The 19,973-nt window shown below is 44.7% G+C and overlaps 1 protein-coding gene across 1 annotated transcript; it reads right to left on the bottom strand.

Annotated features, from left to right (window-relative positions):
* Positions 1–5,394: 5,394 nt before the first annotated feature.
* Positions 5,395–6,191, bottom strand: LOC123114333 (chemocyanin). Its single transcript, XM_044535770.1, has 2 exons — positions 5,919–6,191; positions 5,395–5,830 (listed from the first exon to the last, which is right to left on the bottom strand). The coding sequence occupies exons 1-2, from the start codon at positions 6,088–6,090 to the stop codon at positions 5,628–5,630; spliced, it is 375 nt and encodes a 124-aa protein (XP_044391705.1). The 5' UTR covers positions 6,091–6,191; the 3' UTR covers positions 5,395–5,627.
* Positions 6,192–19,973: the final 13,782 nt, after the last annotated feature.

Genomic DNA, 19,973 nt, shown 5'->3' with positions numbered 1-19,973 from the left:
TCGCCAACAACCCATATTTCGTCGGCGACTCCGTTCTCCGTGTGCTTTGCCATGACAGAGGTATCAATCACCGTGACTGCACCTTTACACATGATGCCTGGATTATGATGGTTAACTTCCCCCTGGAGGCATGGCGCCCGGATAAAGTTAGAGAGTCTGTTTCGGGTTTTGGTAAATTTCTAGTATGGAACAGAGATTTGTCAAACCACGCCCGTATTCTGATCAAAGTCCGTGTGATAGACCTTCTTGAGATTCCTGTGAGCCACGTTATATGTGAGAGTATGGATGATTTTGGACACGACCAATCTTGAACATGTGCTGTTTACATCATTCAGGCTGATCTGCTTGGGGCCATGGGTGGCGATGAGGATCCCATCCCACCCGATGGTGTTCTTCATCCCATGCCTCATGCACCTTTCGGAGGTATTTGGCATGATGCTGATTTTATGGATGATCATCACCATGATGCACATGTTGCACCTGGTCCTCATCTTGCTCCTGAAGTTATGGATGAACCTATGGTTCACCCCCCCCCCCCCCCGTCGCTTAGTCCTAAGCACCATGAACCCCCCTTGCAACCGGCGATTGAGGCCTCTGATTGTTTTGTTGTACTTCATGACATGATGTCAAAAATCATGGCCTCCGCGCCGGCCATTATGGAGCAACTTGCGGACTCTTCAGTCCTAAGTACTCGATGTCAGATCATCAGTGTGGAAGAGGAACATGGCTCTGTCAAGAAGTGCTTGCTGACGGTCACAACTGAAGCTGTTCCAATTCCTGCTACTTCCACCGTTGTCATTACTGAATTTACTGATGAAGTTCTGCATGTCGTTCATGACCACATGGAGATGCCCACTATGCTGCAGCCACATGAGTATGCTCTGTCAGATACTGCTGATCCTGTCCAAGAGATCTCTGCTCCTATGCAGCACCCACAGATGGTCCCTAGAACTGATGTTCCATGCTCTGCTCTGATGGTCTCACCTGCTGTAAACAATCGTAAGAAGAAGGTTAATGCACCGCTGGACGTCCATGATCTTCGTCGCAGCCGACGACTTGCTGGTCTCAGTGCTGGTTTCAAGGATCAGGCGGCTGCAATCAAGGCCAAGAAGATGGGCAACTGCAAGAAGAACCTGTCAGCTGATTTTGAGTTTGAGCTCAGGGATCCACAGGCAGCGCCCCCACCTGAACTCCCACTTGCTACCATTCAGGCCATTGCTACTATGCAGTGCAGGATACCTCCTGAGGAGGTCTCTGGAAGCCACCTGACCTCTGCTGCAGATCATGAATAATTTAGATCTTATATGCAGATGGGCTTGTTATTTCAAGTCCAAATATGGCCCTAGGCCCCTAGCTATCCATGGCAGTTTATTTTGCTTCTGTTACTATTATGTTGAACTTTTATTTCTGGATTGTAAGGAGCTATGCTCCACAGTGTGGCACTTTGGTTTGAGGAACTTTATTTGCTTATCTGCTTTATTTATGAGGTGTCTGAATGGTTATGTTATGAATGATATCCTATCATGCATGCTGAAATGGATACATGTTGATGGAATTTGCTTAGAAAACCAGCTTCATGATCTGTCAATTTTCTCAGAGATGAGTAATTCACTCTCTGCCCATGAAATCTATTATCATCAGTTATCCCATGAATAGGCAGTGGAACATACTTAATTGGAATGTAAGAGGAATAAATTCACAAACCAGATGGGATGATCTGCGTGCAAGAATTGATGAAAGTAATTGTGGCATTATCTGTATCCAGGAAACAAAAAGAGACAATTTTGACCTGCATTATTTGAGAAATTTCTCACCAAGGAGATTTAACCAATTTGCCTACAGCCCATCTGTTGGTTCTTCTGGTGGCATCATAACTATATGGAATGGCAATCTATTCACTGGGACTGTGATTGATCAATCTAGTTTTCAAATCACTACCAACTTAACATGTAACTTGTCAGGTAATGTTTTCTATATTACAAATGTGTATGGCCCATGCAGCAATGAATACAGGGATGATTTTTTCCATTGGTTGGACTCTATTGATGCTTCCAATATGGATAACTGGATGTTAGCTGGGGACTTTAATCTTATCAGAAGCCCACTGGACAGAAACAGACCTGGTGGTGATACAAATAATATGTTAATGTTTAACAGCCTGATTCAACAGCTGGATCTTGTGGAGGTCCACTCAAAGGCAGGAACTTTACATTGTCCAATATGCAAGATACTTCCCCTTCTAGAAAAGATTGACTGGATCTTCACTTCTGCAAACTGGACTATTTCCTTTCCCAATACTTTAGCTCATCCTCTTGCCAGAGTAACATCTGATCATGTTCCTATCCATATACAAATTGGCAGTGACATCCCAAAGCATCCATTTTCAGATTGAAAATTATTGGCTTGAATTTGATGGCTTTTATGAAACTGTGGTGCAATGTTGGAACAGAAATTACCAGCTCAACAACTCTTCCAATGATGTATCTGCCAGATTTAAATGCCTCAGACTTGGTCTGAAAAAATGGAGTAGAAATCTATCCAGACTTAATTCCACCATTGCTGCATGCAACTATGTCCTTACTCTATTGGATGGTATTGAGGAGCAAAGACAGCTATCTAATATGGAGGCCAACTTTAGGAAAATACTGAGAAAACATACCAACAAATTACTTGAGGCTAAAAGAATATATTGGAAATCCAGGTTCAAGATGAGAAGTGTCAGACTTGATGATGAAAATACTGACTTCTTTCATGCCATGGCCACACAAAGTTTCAGAAAAAACTACATTACCTCCATCCTCAGTGAAGATGGAATTTATTATCAAAACCATGACCACAAGGCTGCAATTATTTGGCAATCATATAAGGACAGACTGGGTAAAACCATCAACCCTACTATGCTTTTCAATCTGGATGAATTAATACAATAACATGACTTGTCTGCACTTGATGCCCCTTTTACTGTGGATGAAATTGAAAAGGTTGCTAAAGAATTCCCCACTGACAGAGCACCTGGCCCTGATGGTTTTAATGGCATGTTCTTAAAAAAGTGCTGGAATATTATAAAACAAGATTTTTACACTATGATTTGGGATTCTTTGAAGGAAATTGTGACATCCAGAGTATCAACACTACCTACATTACCCTCATTCCAAAAGTTGCCAATCCAGAGAGCATGAATGATTTCAGACGAATCTCTCTGGTTAGTCTGCCTCTTAAATTTTTTACTAAGCTTCTGGCAAACAAGGCATAAAATATCATTACTTCTGTCATACATCAGAACCAGTATGGTTTCATCAAAGGCAGAAATATACAAGACTGTTTGGGATATGCATTTGAATACCTTCATCTCTGCCATCAATCTAAAAGGCCCATTATCATCCTCAAACTTGATTTTGAAAAGGCATTTGATAAGATTGAATATAATTCCATTATTGCTATGCTTAAGACCAAAGGCTTTGGACCAAGATGGATCAATTGGGTGTCAAATATCCTTAAATCTGCTTCAACTGTTGTACTTCTCAATGGAGTTGCAGGGAAAAAATTATGTGCAAAAGAGGTGTCAGACAAGGAGACCCATACTCTCCCCTTCTTTTTGTTTTAGCAGCTGACCTATTACATTCAGTAATTAATGCTCCTTGGGCTAATGGGGAATTATCCCTTCCTATTAATCATGCATATGGACAAGACTACCCAATCATTCAGTATGTTGATGACACTCTTATGATAATGCCTGTTGATGCTGACCAAATTATACACCTCAAATATCTGTTAAACCTCTTCAGCCTCTCAACTGGTCTTTTTGTGAACTTCAGCAAATCCTCCATGATCCCCATTAATATTGACCAGCAAACTGTATCTGAATTGGCTGACTCTTTTGGATGTAAGGTTGAAAGCTTACCATTCACATACCTTGGACTTCCCCTTGGCACCACCAAACCTTCTGTTCATGATCTTCTACCTGTTATCTCAAAAATTGACAAAAGGCTGTCTGGAGTTGCTAGATTTATGAACCACTCTGGTAGGCTCACATATGTTAACTCAGTTGTTGCATCCATGCCCATATTTGCCATGTGCTCCCTTAAAGTGCACTACACCATTCTGGATCATGTGGATAAATCTAGCCGAAATTTCCTATGGTATGGCAATGACATTAACAAAAAAGGAAAGTGCCTTGCTAGCTGGGAAATGATATGTAAACCCAAAGACCAAGGAGGATTGGGAGTACTCAATCTCAGAATCCAGAATCAGGCTCTTCTCATTAAGCACCTGCATAAGTTCTTCAATAGGGTTGATATTTCCTGGGTTAACTTGATCTGGAATGCCTACTATGATCCTAATACAGTTCCAGTCCCTGGTAACATGAAAGGATCCTTCTGGTGGAAGGACTGCCTGAAACTTCTGGATTTGTTTAAATCTATGACCACCTGTCAAGTTAAGTCTGGCAATACTGCTATGCTTTGGAATGATAACTGGGATGGCAATGTCATCAAAATTAAATTCCCTGAATTATACGCATTTACACTCCAGGAACATATTTCCATTATGGTAACCAAAGATATGGAAAACATATATGAACTATTTCAGCTTCCCCTGTCAATTATTGCACACCAACGGCTTCACAGCTTGTCAGATCAACTTATCAATATTAGGGATCACAATGGCAATGATAAGTGGATTTCCCAATGGAGCAACAATATTCATATGACCAAGAAGATTTACAACTTCCTTATGGGACATCATGACACTGCTGACCCCATCAAATGGATCTGGAAAACCTGCTGCCTCCCCAGACATAAATTTTTCTGCTGGCTGGTGCTTAATGACAGAATTAACACATGTGAGTTGCTTACCAGAAAATCATTTCATTTGGACTCCACTTCTTGTGTTCTATGTTATGATGAAGACATGGAGGACAGAACCCATCTTCTTTTCTCATGCACTTTTAGTCAAAACTTCTGGTGGAATATAGCCATTGAATGGAATACTGATCTACACATTCATGAAATGATTTCTGATGGCAAGCTAAGATACAACTTTTCATTCTTCATGGAGATTCTGACTATAGGATGCTGGAGCATATGGAATCAGAGAAATGGACTGGTATTTAAGAATATACCATGCTCCATTGCATCATGCAAGTTTAACTTCACCAGCACCTTCAAGCTCACCATGATGAGAGCCAAGCCTAGCCTTAAGGATGGCATGTCATCCTGGATAGACAATATTTGAATAATTTTGTAGCTTAATTTCTGCTTTCTTTGTAACCTTTTCCACTCTGGTTGCTCTCCCAGCAACCATTGTACTATGCATTCTTTTTCCTTTATATAATGAAAATGACACACAGTAGGGTTTTACCCTACTGTATTTTGGTCAAAAAAAAGTGACAAATAGTTAAATCAGAAGAATAATTGTCAACGCCTTTTATTCTCTCGTATATATGAGTACAAAATCAGCACACAGGGCACCATACAACAGCAAGTACGATCGGTTGAGTGCAAATCAAACGGTGCACATTGATCTAGGACTTGAAAGAACGAAGCACGTCCGGCCTTTTATTTTGGTTATTATCAGGAATTAATTTTCGCTCGTTGTGTCACGTAACATCGCGCGTACGATGGATGAGGCTAGACGGCGGTGACGGCGATCTTCATGCCGGACTGGCAGTGTCCGGGAATGCTGCAGATGAAGTAGTTTGTGCCGCGGGCGAGCGTGACGCGGTCGGAGCCGGACTTGTAGACCTTGGCGCCCTTGGCCGGCTTGGCGCAGGCCTTGTACCCCGCCGCGCTCACCGCCACCACGTCGTGCGCCGTCGCGTCGTACTTGAACACTGCAAGCAGCCAGAAAACTTCTTATTCATTTGCATGCACAACACTATCGATCCATGATTCCATGTATGCACGTATATAGGTACGTACCTAGGACGTCGCCGGCCTTGAAGCGCTTGCCGGTGGGCCAGGAGTTGGTGTTGAAGGACCAGCCGCCGCGGTCGCCGACGTTGAACACCGCCGCCTCCGCCACGAGCGTGCAGAGAAGAAGCACCCCTAGGACCAGGGCCACGTTGGCACTGCCTCTTCCCTGCGGTGCCATTGCTAGCTAGGTTAGCAGCTACCGATCAAGCCAGCAGGTACGAGGAGAGGCAGGTTGAGAGAGGAGAGATGCTGAGAGGAAGGTGCGGTGGTGGTTGGCAATGGACTAGCCGGTGCGGTTTTATAGACCCGCCGGAGTGGAGGCGTGAGGGCAAGTAGGCCCGGCCGCACGGCCGAAAGGAGAGTGGGATACTGGTTTTCTTGGGATGGCTCTAGTATTTTTCTTGCGATGGCGTAGAGTAGAGTGGAATGGGGGTTGGCCAACGACCCACAATAATGGAGGCGCGCCATTACTTTCGTCTTTGGACCCAGCCGACTGCGACAAGTCATACATGAGTAGACTTGGAAGAGAACTTCTGATGGGAGCGTGACGACGCCAACCCGGCCACTTAGCTGCAGCGTGGACCAAAATTTATTATTAAACTACGATCGAACACAGAAGTTTGGACGGAGAAAAACTAAGCAGGAAGTGGCGTCCAAGTATAATTGGACTGCGCACTACACGTTTAATCAATCGATCCATCTCTCTCGACCAACAACTTCAAATAAGAATGAAAAAAAACTTCAAATAAGCTTACAAACCAATCTGTGATTGAAGGGTTAGTGGAGAGTGGTATCACCGGCCCACCAGGGTTCAATTCCTAAACTTGATACTGTTGTTTGGATTTTTCTGAATTTATTTCAGGCCTTCTGGCGACGCATTTAGTGGAAACAGACGTTCCTGTCGACTACAAAGATGTCTGTGATGACTTCATCAATCTTAAAATAATATGTCAGCTCAGTCTCTCGAAGGTGCTCATAGAGGTAGGGAGTGTGCAGTGGCGGAGCCGGGGCAAAGTCTATACACGGTGACATTGTTCAACATTTGCCCCTCTAATTAGCAATACTAATCATGGTTTCTTTAGTACTATTTAGTGAAGAATGGTAGGAGCAGCCCGGGGTCGGGGGGGGGGGGGGGGGGGTAGCTCAGCCCTTGGGAGTGTGTGTGTGTGCGCGCGTGTTTATATGGTGAGTGTATGTGTATACGTATGATCGTTCAAAAAAACTTCAAATAAGCTTAACTTTTCCGCTTTTGCTAAACATCATGCGCCTGAAAACTTTCGACGCGAGAGCATGTTCCTTAGCATCATTTTTGACTCTATAATGTGAGGCAAGAGCCTGTTTCATCAAAAAAATTGATGCGTTGGTCCATTTCGGATTTGCCCCAAGTGTGAGACGCAGAGTCCTTGGCTGAGCGCTAGCCGATGAGGCCCACCCTATGCCGGGGGGACGGCGGTCCAGGGCAGGGCGGGGATGGCGACTTGGCGAGACGAGCAAGGTAGTGCTATGCAGAAGTAGGTGGCTAACCTGGCGCCGATTGGCGGCACCGTTGGATGAAGATCCAATGCTCTAGAAAATCAGCTGACGCGAAAAAAAAACATAATTCGGGCACGTGATTTGTAGGCGGTCCCTAACTTCCGACTGAAGTACCGAGTATACTGTATGTATATATACATAAATGGCGCGTGAAACTCATACCTAGGGTTTTGCATCCTCTCGTGGTCTTTGCTTGATAAGTAATGGCTAGCCCTGGCTTGACATCAAAGCAGGGTGGTGAGTGGGTGGGACTTGCCGGTGATGGAAAATGGAATGGAAGAGGATTGGAAGGTCAGGTGAGGTCGGTCGCCGTCGACTAGAAACACATACTTTTTGCTGGTGTATCTGCAGTTACAGCGTGTTGTACGGGGGCCGTTAGCTGCCTCCCAGTCTCCAACCAACACCACGCACCACAACCCGGCGTCTCCGATAAGCTGCTTGGCCTGGCTTCGGCCGGTCAAACCGTCAATGGCAGCCTCCGGCGCTGGATCGTCGACGCAGAGCAGTTTTTTACTGGGTTTCTGGCGAGGCCTCCTGGTTCCTTTTTTTTTTGGAGTAACGGCCTCCTGGCTCCTAGTCAAGGCGTAGAGCAGTCGGAGCACACCAGTCTCTCTCCTTTTTTTTTTTTGAGGGATCGGAGCACACCAGTCGAGTTCCTGTTCGACACCTGAAAGCCAGTGCCAATGGGCCGGCAAATACTGGCGAGCTTCACCTGTGAAATTCTTTACAAAAAACTACTAGTTGTTAGCTGTTTTCTCATCGGGTTTGTTTTCATTCTGTTTTCTACAGAACATGTTTGGTGTGTGTTTCAAAAAAGTATCAAGTGCATTATAAAATGTTCAGCATATTTAAAAAAAAAGTTCACCATAATTTTAAAAACGAGTTCAGTTTGTCTGTACAAACATTCACTGCATGTCAAAAAATGTTCACTGTGCATTTTTTCACAGTATATAGAAAAAATGTTTAGCGTACATTAAAAAAATAGTTCAACATGCATGAAAAAAGTTTGATTTGTATTAATAAAATTTTAATTGTACAGTGAACTTTTTTTAATTGTATATAAAGATGAAAGCTAGAAGAAAAACTAACCCAACTGGGCAAGCCGGCCTCGCTCGCTTTCAGGATAAAAAACATTTCCCAATAAAACCATGATTTTTTTGAAAGGTTTGAATTTTTTTAAGAGACTCATAGAAGATCATGAATTTGAAAAACTTGTCATAGATTTACAAAATTTTCTCTAAGATAAAAAAATAGTCATGCATTTGAAAATTTTAAAAATTATTTTTGTTTTTTTCATGAATTTTAAAAATGATTTGCGGTTTTCAAAAAATGTTTGTGAATTAAAAATTCTTCTGCATTCACAAAAAAAATCAATTTGAATAATGTTTATGAATTTGAGAACTGTTCTCTATTTCATAAAAATGTTTGAAATTCAAAATAAATCTAACATTCTGAAATATTCCAATTTTTTTAGAAATGTTTGCAAAATGGAAATGAGAAAACATAGATAGAAATAAAACAAGAAAAAAAAGAAAGAGAACACCGCTGGAAATGATAATGAACACTCTGAAAAAAAAATCAACAATGCTATGTGATGTCCGGAAAAAAGATACGAAACACTTATGTCAATGCCATCCACGGGGCTAATAAATACTTGAGGTATGGTAAAGAGAATGAAACGCCGGATATGCTCTTGTTTCTCCGTCGAAAGTTCGTGGTGGCACGCAACTGCGTGGACACGCGCCTGCCAAGCCCTGCCCGGCCGCTCAATTGCCCCGCGATTCACAAAAATAGTTGAATCCCACACAAGGGCACAATAAGTTTCGAATATTGGCCGGCGCGGAGAGAGGCATTGTTACCCATCAACATTGGCCGACGCTGATGGCCGTTGCTGATGGCCGTTGCTGGGGAGGATTCATGCGTGTTCGGGTGGAGATCACTGTTGATGAACCGATTGTTCGCTATGTTACGGTGACGTCTACCAAGCTCCAATCTACTAATGCTTTTGCTGTGATGTATGAGCGCCTGCCATTCCACTGCTTCTCGTGTGGGCGGCTTGGGCATTCGTCGGTCCTCTGTCCTTCCCCAGGGACTTGAGATGAGCTGGGTGACCTCCCATATGCCGCTAAGAAACTGTGTGTTCCTGATGATAGCTTCAAGAGAGCTGGGGGTCACGCTCTAGCCACACATCATCTTCATTGGGTGGTGAGGGTTCTGGTGGTAGTCCGGGTTCATCTGCTGCTAGCCGTCCCAAACCTCGGGCCAAGGCAGGTGTCTCTGATCTGGAGGGAGAAGTTTCCTCTCCCCCTAAGCAAGGGGGTGGTCGAGGCCATGGCCGGGCTTCCTCCCGTGGCAGAGGGCGGGGGAGATCAACTGTGGCTGGCAAGGAACTCTTTCCGGATGATCAGGTGAGAAGTGGCCCTACGGGACAGACACGGAAGTCAGACAAATCAGTCCTGCCAGGTTCTTCTTCTGCTACTGCGGCTTCAGATGACAATGCACTAGCTCTCGTTTTGGTTGATGATTCCGTGACACCTGTTGATCCTGACTCCGAATCCAACAAGAAACAAAGGCTCTCCAACATTCGATCGGCGGGTCCGGCAGCGGCTGCGATGCAGCCCCGCCAGACGCAATGAGTCTCATCTGTTGGAACTGTCGGGGCCTGGTGTCGGACTCGACAGTTGGCGAGCTTCGCTGGCTTGTGAAGCTTTACCGACCCTCCCTTCTCTTTCTGTCGGGGACAAAGATGAGGGATGTGAAAGTGAAGAATTTTATGTGGTCTTTGGGTTTCTCTGGATGTTTTGCTGTCAGTTGTGATGGCCGTAGTGGGGGCCTGGCTCTTTTCTGGACTTCTTCTGCGGATGTGTCTATTAAGGCCACCAACAAGCGTTGTATTGACGCCCATGTCAAACTTGATGATGGGGTGCCGTGGAGAGCGACTTTCGTTTACGGGGAGCCTCGTCGGGAGGATAGACACCTCTTTTGGGAGCTACTCCGTCGTATGCAGTCGGCCTTGAGGGGTCCATGGATTTGCTGTGGTGACTTCAACGAGGTTCTGGCCCAAGATGAACATTGCGGCCCTAGGGACCGGTCGGATGCTCAGATTGCTGCTTTCCATGACTGTATGATGGACTGTAATCTCCTGGATTTGGGATTTTCTGGCCCAAAATTCACCTGGTGCAATCGACATGACCCAAACAGCCATGTGCATTGCCGGCTTGACCGAGACATGGCCAATAATGAGTTCTTCAACCTGTTCGCTGCATGTGATGTTGAGAATGTCATCGCCACTTCTTCTGACCACTACCCTGTTTATGTCTGTCCGGACCGTGGCTCAAGGCAGCGTTGTGTGTCTCTGGTTCAACAAGGTTTCAAATTTGAGGCTATGTGGCTGCGGGCCACGGACTACAAGGATACTTTGGAGCATGCTTGGTCGGCGGGGAGAGATGGGTTCTTGTCTCTTCAGTCAACCTGAGCCAATTTGAAGAATGTGGCTTCCTCATTGAGGACTTGGAGCAAAGAGACATTTGGGTCTGTGTGTAAGAAGACCGGGCAGTTGGAGCGCCGTTTGGCCACCATCAGGGCCTCCCCGCCCACCCCGCCTGCCCTGGCGGAGGAACGACAGATTGAGAGCTCGTTGTGTGAGTTGTTCGAGCGGGAGGAAATCATGGAGAGGCAGCGCTCTCGGGTGGATTGGCTCAAAGAGGGGGACCGGAACACCGGGTTTTTCCAAGCTCGGGCGGCTGTAAGAAGGAGAACCAACCGAATCCACACACTCACTCGGGATGATGGGTCGGTTTGTTCTTCTCAAGGTGAGATCAAAGGTATGGTGTAGTCTTTCTATGACAAATTGTTCACCTCGGATCCTTGCCCAGACGCCGAGGGGGTCTTGCAGGCAATCCCTGTTGGGAAACGTAGTAATTTCAAAAAAATTCCTACGCACACGCAAGATCATGGTGATGCATAGCAACGAGAGGGGAGAGTGTTGTCCACGTACCCTCGTAGACCAAAAGCGGAAGCGTTATGACAACGCGGTTGATGTAGCCGTACGTCTTCACGATCCGACTGATCCAAGTACCAAACGTACGGCACCTCCGAGTTCAGCACACATTCAGCTCGATGATGATCCCCGGACTCCGATCCAGCAGGGTGTTGGGGATGAGTTCCATCAGCATGACCGCGTGGTGATGATGATGATGTTCTACCGACGGGGCTTCGCCTAAGCACCGCTACGATATGACCGAGGTGGAATATGGTGGAGGAGGGCACCACACACGGCTAAGGAACGATCACGAAGATCAACTTGTGTGTCTAGAGGTGCCCCCTACCCCGTATATAAAGGAGCAAGGGGGGAGGCCGGCCGGCCCTAGGGGGCGCGCCAAGGAGGGGGGAGTCCTCCTCCTAGTGGGAGTAGGGCTCCCCTTTCCTAGTCCAACTAAGAAGGAGGAAGGGGGAAGGAAAGAGAGGGAGAGGGAGAGGGAAAGAGGGGCCGCGCCCCCTCCCCTAGTCCAATTCGGACTCCCCATGGGAGGGGGCGCGCCACCTCCTGGGCTGCTGCCCTCTCTCTCCCCTCAGGCCCACTAAGGCCCAATACTTCCCCGGGGGGTTCCGGTAACCCCTCCGGCACTCCGGTTTTCTCCGAAATCACCCGAAACACTTCCTGTGTCTGAATATAGTCGTCCAATATATCAATCTTTATGTCTCGGCCATTTAGAGACTCCTCGTCATGTCCGTGATCACATCCGGGACTCTGAACAACCTTCGGTACATCAAAACTTATAAACTCATAATAAAATTGTCATCATAACGTTAAGCGTGCGGACCCTACGGGTTCGAGAACTATGTAGACATGACCTAGAAGTATTTCCGGTCAATAACCAATAGCGGAACCTGGATGCTCATATTGGCTCCTACATATTCTACAAAGATCTTTTATTGGTCAAACCGCATAACAACATACGTTGTTCCCTTTGTCATCGGTATGTTACTTGCCCGAGATTCGATCGTCGGTATCCAATACCTAGTTCAATCTCATTACCGGCAAGTCTCTTTACTCGTTACGTAATGCATCATTCCGTAACTAACTCATTAACTACATTGCTTGCAAGGCTTATAGTGATGTGCATTACCGAGAGGGCCCAGAGATACCTCTCCGACAATCGGAGTGACAAACCCTAATCTCGAAATACGCCAACTCAACATGTACCTTCGGAGACACTTGTAGAGCTCCTTTATAATCACCCAGTTACGTTGTGACGTTTGGTAGCACACAAAGTGTTCCTCTGGTACGGGAGTTGCATAATCTCATAGTTGTAGGAACTTTGTATAGGTCATGAAGAAAGCAATAGCAACATACTAAACGATCAAGTGCTAGGCTAACGGAGTGGGTCAAGTCAACCACATCATTCTCCTAATGATGTGATCCCGTTAATCAAATGACAACACATGTCTATGGTTGGGAAACATAACCATCATTGATTAATGAGCTAGTCAAGTAGAGGCATACTAGTGACATTAAGTTTGTCTATGTATTCACAAATGTATTATGTTTCCGGTTAATACAATTTCTGCATGAATAATAAACATTTATCATGATATGAGGAAATAAATAATAACTTTATTATTGCCTCTAGGGCATATTTCCTTCAGTCTCCCACTTGCACTAGAGTCAGTAATCTAGATTACACAGTAATGATTCTAACACACATGGAGTCTTGGTGCTGATCATGTCTTGCTCGCGGAAGAGGCTTAGTCAACGGGTCTGCAACATTCAGATCCATATATATCTTGCAAATCTCTATGTCTCCCACCTGGACTTGGTCCCAGATGGAATTGAAGCGTCTCTTGATGTGCTTGGTCCTCTTGTGAAATCTGGATTCCTTTGCCAAGGCAATTGCACCAGTATTGTCACAGAAGATCTTTATTGGTCCTGATGCACTAGGTATGACACCTAGATCGGAAATGAACTCCTTCATCCAGACTCCTTCATTTGCTACTTCTGAAGCAGCTATGTACTCCGCTTCGCATGTAGATCCTGCCACGACGCTTTGTTTAGAACTGCACCAACTTACAGCTCCACCGTTTAATAAAAACACGTATCCGGTTTGCGATTTAGAATCGTCCGGATCAGTGTCAAAGCTTGCATCGACGTAACCATTTACGACTAGCTCTTTGTCACCTCCATAAATGAGAAACATATCCTTTGTCCTTTTCAGGTATTTCAGGATGTTCTTGACCGCTGTCTAGTGATCCACTCCTGGATTACTTTGGTACCTACCTGCCAAGCTTATTGCTAAGCATACGTCAGGTGTGGTACACAGCATTGCATACATGATAGAGCCTATGGCTGAAGCATAGGTAACATGTTTCATTTTCTCTCTATCTTCTGCGGTGGTCGGGCATTGAGTTTGACTCAACTTCACACCTTGTAATACAGGCAAGAACCCTTTCTTTGCCTGATCCATTTTGAACTTTTTCAAAACTTTATCAAGGTATGTGATTTGTGGAAGTCCAATTAAGCGTCTTGATCTATCTCTATAGATCTTGATTCCCAATATGTAAGCAGCTTCACCGAGGTCTTTCATTGAAAAACTTTTATTCAAGTATCCCTTTATGCTATCCAGAAATTCTATATCATTTCCAATTAACAATATGCCATCTACATATAATATCAGAAATGTTATAGAGCTCCCACTCACTTTCTTGTAAATACAGGCTTCTCCAAAAGTCTGTATAAAACCATATGCTTTGATCACACTGTGAAAGCGTTTATTCCAACTCCAAGATGCTTGCACCAGTCCATAAATGGATCGCTGGAGCTTGCACACTTTTTTAGCACCTTTTGGATCGACAAAACCTTCCGGTTGCATCATATACAACTCTTCTTCCAGAAATCCATTCAGGAATGCAGTTTTGACATCCATTTGCCAAATTTCATAATCATAAAATGCGGCAATTGCTAACATTAATCGGACAGACTTAAGCATCGCTACGGGTGAGAAAGTCTCATCGTAGTCAACCCCTTGAACTTGTCGAAAACCTTTTGCAACAAGTCGATCTTTGTAGACAGTTACATTACCATCAGCGTCAGTCTTCTTCTTGAAGATCCATTTATTTTCAATGGCTTGCCGATCATCGGGCAAGTCAACCAAAGTCCATACTTTGTTCTCATACATGGATCCTATCTCAGATTTCATAGCTTCAAGCCATTTTGCGGAATCTGGGCTCATCATTGCTTCCTCATAGTTCGTAGGTTCGCCATGGTCAAGTAACATGACTTCCAGAATAGGATTACCGTACCACTCTGGTGCGGATCTTACTCTGGTAGACCTACGAGGTTCAGAAGAAACTTGATCTGGAGTTTCATCATCAATATCATTAGCTTCCTCACTAATTGGTGTAGTCGTCACAGGAACCGGTTCTTGTGATGAACTACTTTCCAATAAGGGAGCAGGTACAGTTACCTCATCTAGTTCTACTTTCCTCCCACTCACTTCTTTCGAGAGAAACTCCTTCTCTAGAAAGGATCCAATTTTAGCAACGAAAATCTTACCCTCAGATCTGTGATAGAAGGTGTACCCAATAGTCTCTTTTGGGTATCCTATGAAGACACATTTCTCCGATTTGGGTTCGAGCTTATCTGGTTGAAGTTTCTTCACATAAGCATCGCAGCCCCAAACTTTAAGAAACGACAACTTTGGTTTCTTGCCAAACCACAGTTCATAAGGCGTCGTCTCAACGGATTTTGATGGTGCCCTATTTAATGTGAATGTGGCCGTCTCTAAAGCATAACTCCAAAATGATAACGGTAAATCAGTAAGAGACATCATAGATCGCACCATATCCAGTAAAGTACGATTATGACGTTCGGACACACCATTTCGTTGTGGTGTTCCGAGTGGCTTGAGTTGCAAAACTATTCCGCATTGTTTCAAATGTAAACCAAACTCGTAACTCAAATATTCTCCTCCACGATCAGATCGTAGAAATTTTATTTTCTTGTTACGATGATTTTCCACTTCACTCTAAAATTCTTTGAACTTTTCAAATGTTTCAGACTTGTGTTTCATCAAGTAGATATACCCATATCTGCTCAAATCATCTGTGAAGGTGAGAAAATAACGATACCTGCCGCGAGCCTCAATATTCATTGGACCACATACATCAGTATGTATGATTTCCAACAAATCAGTTGCTCGCTCCATAGTTCCGGAGAACGGCGTTTTAGTCATCTTGCCCATGAGGCACGGTTCGCAAGTACCAAGTGATTCATAATCAGGTGATTCCAAAAGTCCATCAGTATGGAGTTTCTTCATGCACTTTACACCGATATGACCTAAACGACAGTGCCACAAATAAGTTGCACTATCATTATCAACTCTGCATCTTTTGGCTTCAACATTATGAATATGTGTATCACTACTATCGAAATTTAGTAAAAATAGACCACTCTTCAAGGGTGCATGACCATAAAAGATATTACTCATATAAATAGAACAACCATTATTCTCTGATTTAAATGAATAACCGTCTCGCATCAAACAAGATCCAGATATAATGTTCATGCTCAAAGCTGGCACCAAATAACAATTATTTAGGTCTAAAACTAATCCCGATGGTAGATGTAGAGGTAGCGTGCCGACCGCGATCACATCGACTTTGGAACCATTTCCCACGCGCATCGTCACCTCGTCCTTAGCCAATCTTCGCTTAATCCGTAGACCCTGTTTCGAGTTGCAAATATTAGCAACAGAACCAGTATCAAATACCCAGGTGCTACTGCGAGCATTAGTAAGGTACACATCAATAACATGTATATCACATATACCTTTGTTCACTTTGCCATCCTTCTTATCCGCCAAATACTTGGGGCAGTTCCGCTTCCAGTGTCCAGTATGCTTGCAGTAGAAGCACTCAGTCTCAGGCTTAGGTCCAGACTTGGGTTTCTTCTCTTGAGCAGCAACTTGTTTGCTATTCTTTTTGAAGTTCCCCTTCTTCTTCCCTTTGCCCTTTTTCTTGAAACTGGTGGTCTTATTGACCATCAACACTTGATGCTCCTTATTGATTTCTACCTCGATCCGCAGCCTTTAGCATTGCGAAGAGCTCGGGAATAGTCTCGTCCATCCCTTGCATATTATAGTTCATCACGAAGCTCTTGTAGCTTGGTGGCAGTGATTGAAGAATTCTGTCAATGACACTATCATCAGGAAGATTAACTCCCAGTTGAATCAAGTGATTATTATACCCAGACATTTTGAGTATGTGTTCACTGATAGAACTATTCTCCTCCATCTTACAGCTATATAACTTATTGGAGACTTCATATCTCTCAATCCGGGCATTTGCTTGAAATATTAACTTCAACTCCTGGAACATCTCATATGCTCCATGACGTTCAAAATGTCGTTGAAGACCCGGTTCTAAACCGTAAAGCATGGCACACTGAACTATCGAGTAGTCATCAGCTTTGCTCTACCAGACGTTCTTAACGTCGTCAGTTGCATCTGCAGCAGGCCTGGCACCCAGCGGTGCCTCCAGGACGTAATTCTTATGTGCAGCAATGAGGATAATCCTCAGGTTATGGACCCAGTCCGTGTAATTGCTACCATCATCTTTCAACTTAGCTTTCTCAAGGAACGCATTAAAATTCAACGGAACAACAGCACGAGCCATCTATCTACAACAAACATAGACAAGCAAAAATACTATCAGGTACTAAGTTCATGATAAATTTAAGTTCAATTAATCATATTACTTAAGAACTCCCACTTAGACAGACATCTCTCTAGTCATCTAAGTGATTACGTGATCCAAATCAACTAAACCATGTCCGATCATCACGTGAGATGGAGTAGTTTCAATGGTGAACATCACTATGTTGATCATATCTACTATATGATTCACGTTCGACCTTTCGGTCTCCGTGTTCCGAGGCCATATCTGTATATGCTAGGCTCGTCAAGTTTAACCTGAGTATTCCGCGTGTGCAACTGTTTTGCACCCGTTGTATTTGAACGTAGAGCCTATCACACCCGATCATCACGTGGTGTCTCAGCACGAAGAACTTTCGCAGCGGTGCATACTCAGGGAGAACACTTCTTGATAATTTAGTGAGAGATCATCTTAAAATGCTACCGTCAATCAAAGCAAGATAAGATGCATAAAGGATAAACATCACATGCAATCAATATAAGTGATATGATATGGCCATCATCATCTTGTGCTTGTGATCTCCATCTCCAAAGCACCGTCGTGATCACCATCATCACCGGCGCGACACCTTGATCTCCATCGTAGCATCGTTGTCGTTACGCCGTCTATTGCTTCTATGACTATCGCTACCGCTTAGTGATAAAGTAAAGCAATTACAGGGCGTTTGCATTTCATATAATAAAGCGACAACCATATGGCTCCTGCCAGTTGTCGATAACTTCGGTTACAAAACATGATCATCTCATACAATAAAATATAACATCACGTCTTGACCATATCACATCACAACATGCCCTGCAAAAACAAGTTAGAGGTCCTCTATTTTGTTGTTGCAAATTTTACGTGGCTGCTACGGGCTGAGCAAGAACCGTTCTTACCTACGCATCAAAACCACAATGATAGTTCATCAAGTTAGTGATGTTTTAACCTTCGCAAGGACCGGGCGTAGCCACACTCGGTTCAACTAAAGTTGGAGAAACAAACACCCGCTAGTCACCTATGTGCAAAGCATGGTGGTAACCAGTCTCGCGTAAGCGTACGCGTAATGTCGGCCCGGGCCGCTTCATCCAACAATACCGCTGAACCAAAGTATGACATGCTGGTAAGCAGTATGACTTGTATCGCCCATAACTCACTTGTGTTCTACTCGTGCATATAACATCAACGCATAAAACCTAGGCTCGGATGCCACTGTCGGGGAACGTAGTAATTTCAAAACAATTCCTACACACACGCAAGCTCATGGTGATGCATAGCAACGAGAGGGGAGAGTGTTGTCCAGGTACCCTCGTAGACCAGAAGCGGAAGCGTTATGACAACGCGGTTGATGTAGTCGTACGTGTTCACGATCCGACCGATCCAAGTACCGAACGTATGGCACCTCCGAGTTTAGCACATGTTCAGCTTGATGACGATCCCCGGACTCCGGTCCAGCAGGGTGTCGGGGATGAGTTCCGTCAGCACGACAGCGTGGTGATGATGATGATGTTCTACCGACGCAGGGCTTCGCCTAAGCGCCGCTATGATATGACCGAGGTGGAATATGGTGGAGGGGGGCACCGCACACGGCTAAGGAACGATCACGAAGATCAACTTGTGTGTCTAGAGGTGCCCCCTGCCCCCGTATATAAAGGAGCAAGGGGGAGGCCGGCCGGCCCTAGGGGACGCGGCAAGGAGGGGGAGTCCTCCTCCTAGTGGGAGTAGGACTCCCCTTTCCTAGTCCAACTAGGAAGGAGGAAGGGGGAAGGAAAGAGAGGAAGAGGGAGAGGGAAAGAGGGGCCACGCCCCCCTCCCCTAGTCCAATTCGGACTCCCCATGGGAGGGGGCGTGCCACCTCTTGGGCTGCTGCCCTCTCTCTCTCCCCTCAGGCCCACTAAGGCCCAATACTTCCCCGGGGGGTTCCGGTAACCCCTCCGACACTCTGGTTTTCTCTGAAATCACCCGGAACACTTTCGGTGTCTGAATATAGTCTTCCAATATATCAATCTTTATGTCTCGACCATTTCGAGACTCCTCGTCATGTCCGTGATCACATCCGGGACTCTGAACAACCTTCGGTACATCAAAACTTATACACTCATAATAAAACTGTAATCGTAACATTAAGCATGCGGACCCTACGGGTTCGAGAACTATGTAGACATGACCTAGAACTGTTGCCGTTCAATAACCAATAGTGGAACCTGGATGATCATATTGGCTCCTACATATTCTATGAAGATCTTTTATCGGTCAAACCGCATAACAACATACGTTGTTCCCTTTGTCATCGATATGTTACTTGCCCGAGATTCGATCATCGGTATCCAATACCTAGTTCAATCTCGTTACCGGCAAGTCTCTTTACTCATTACGTAATGCATCATTCCGTAACTAACTCATTAGCTACATTGCTTGCAAGGCTTATAGTGATGTGCATTACCGAGAGGGCCCAGAGATACCTCTCCGACAATCGGAGTGACAAACCCTAATCTCGAAATACGCCAACTCAACATGTACCTTCGGAGACACCTGTAGAGCTCCTTTATAATCACCCAGTTACGTTGTGACGTTTGGTAGCACACAAAGTGTTCCTCCGGTAAACGGGAGTTGCATAATCTCATAGTTGTAGGAACTTTGTATAAGTCATGAAGAAAGCAATAGCAACATACTAAACGATCAAGTGCTAGGCTAACGGAATGGGTCAAGTCAATCACATCATTCTCCTAATGATGTGATCCCGTTAATCAAATGACAACACATGTCTATGGTTAGGAAACATAACCATCATTGATTAATGAGCTAGTCAAGTAGAGGCATACTAGTGACATTAAGTTT

The sequence above is a fragment of the Triticum aestivum genome, chromosome 5B (assembly GCF_018294505.1).
Source record: "Triticum aestivum cultivar Chinese Spring chromosome 5B, IWGSC CS RefSeq v2.1, whole genome shotgun sequence".
Lineage (NCBI taxonomy): Eukaryota > Viridiplantae > Streptophyta > Magnoliopsida > Poales > Poaceae > Triticum > Triticum aestivum.
Note: the sequence above shows the minus strand (reverse complement) of the source record. Positions and strands in the feature narration are given on the sequence as shown.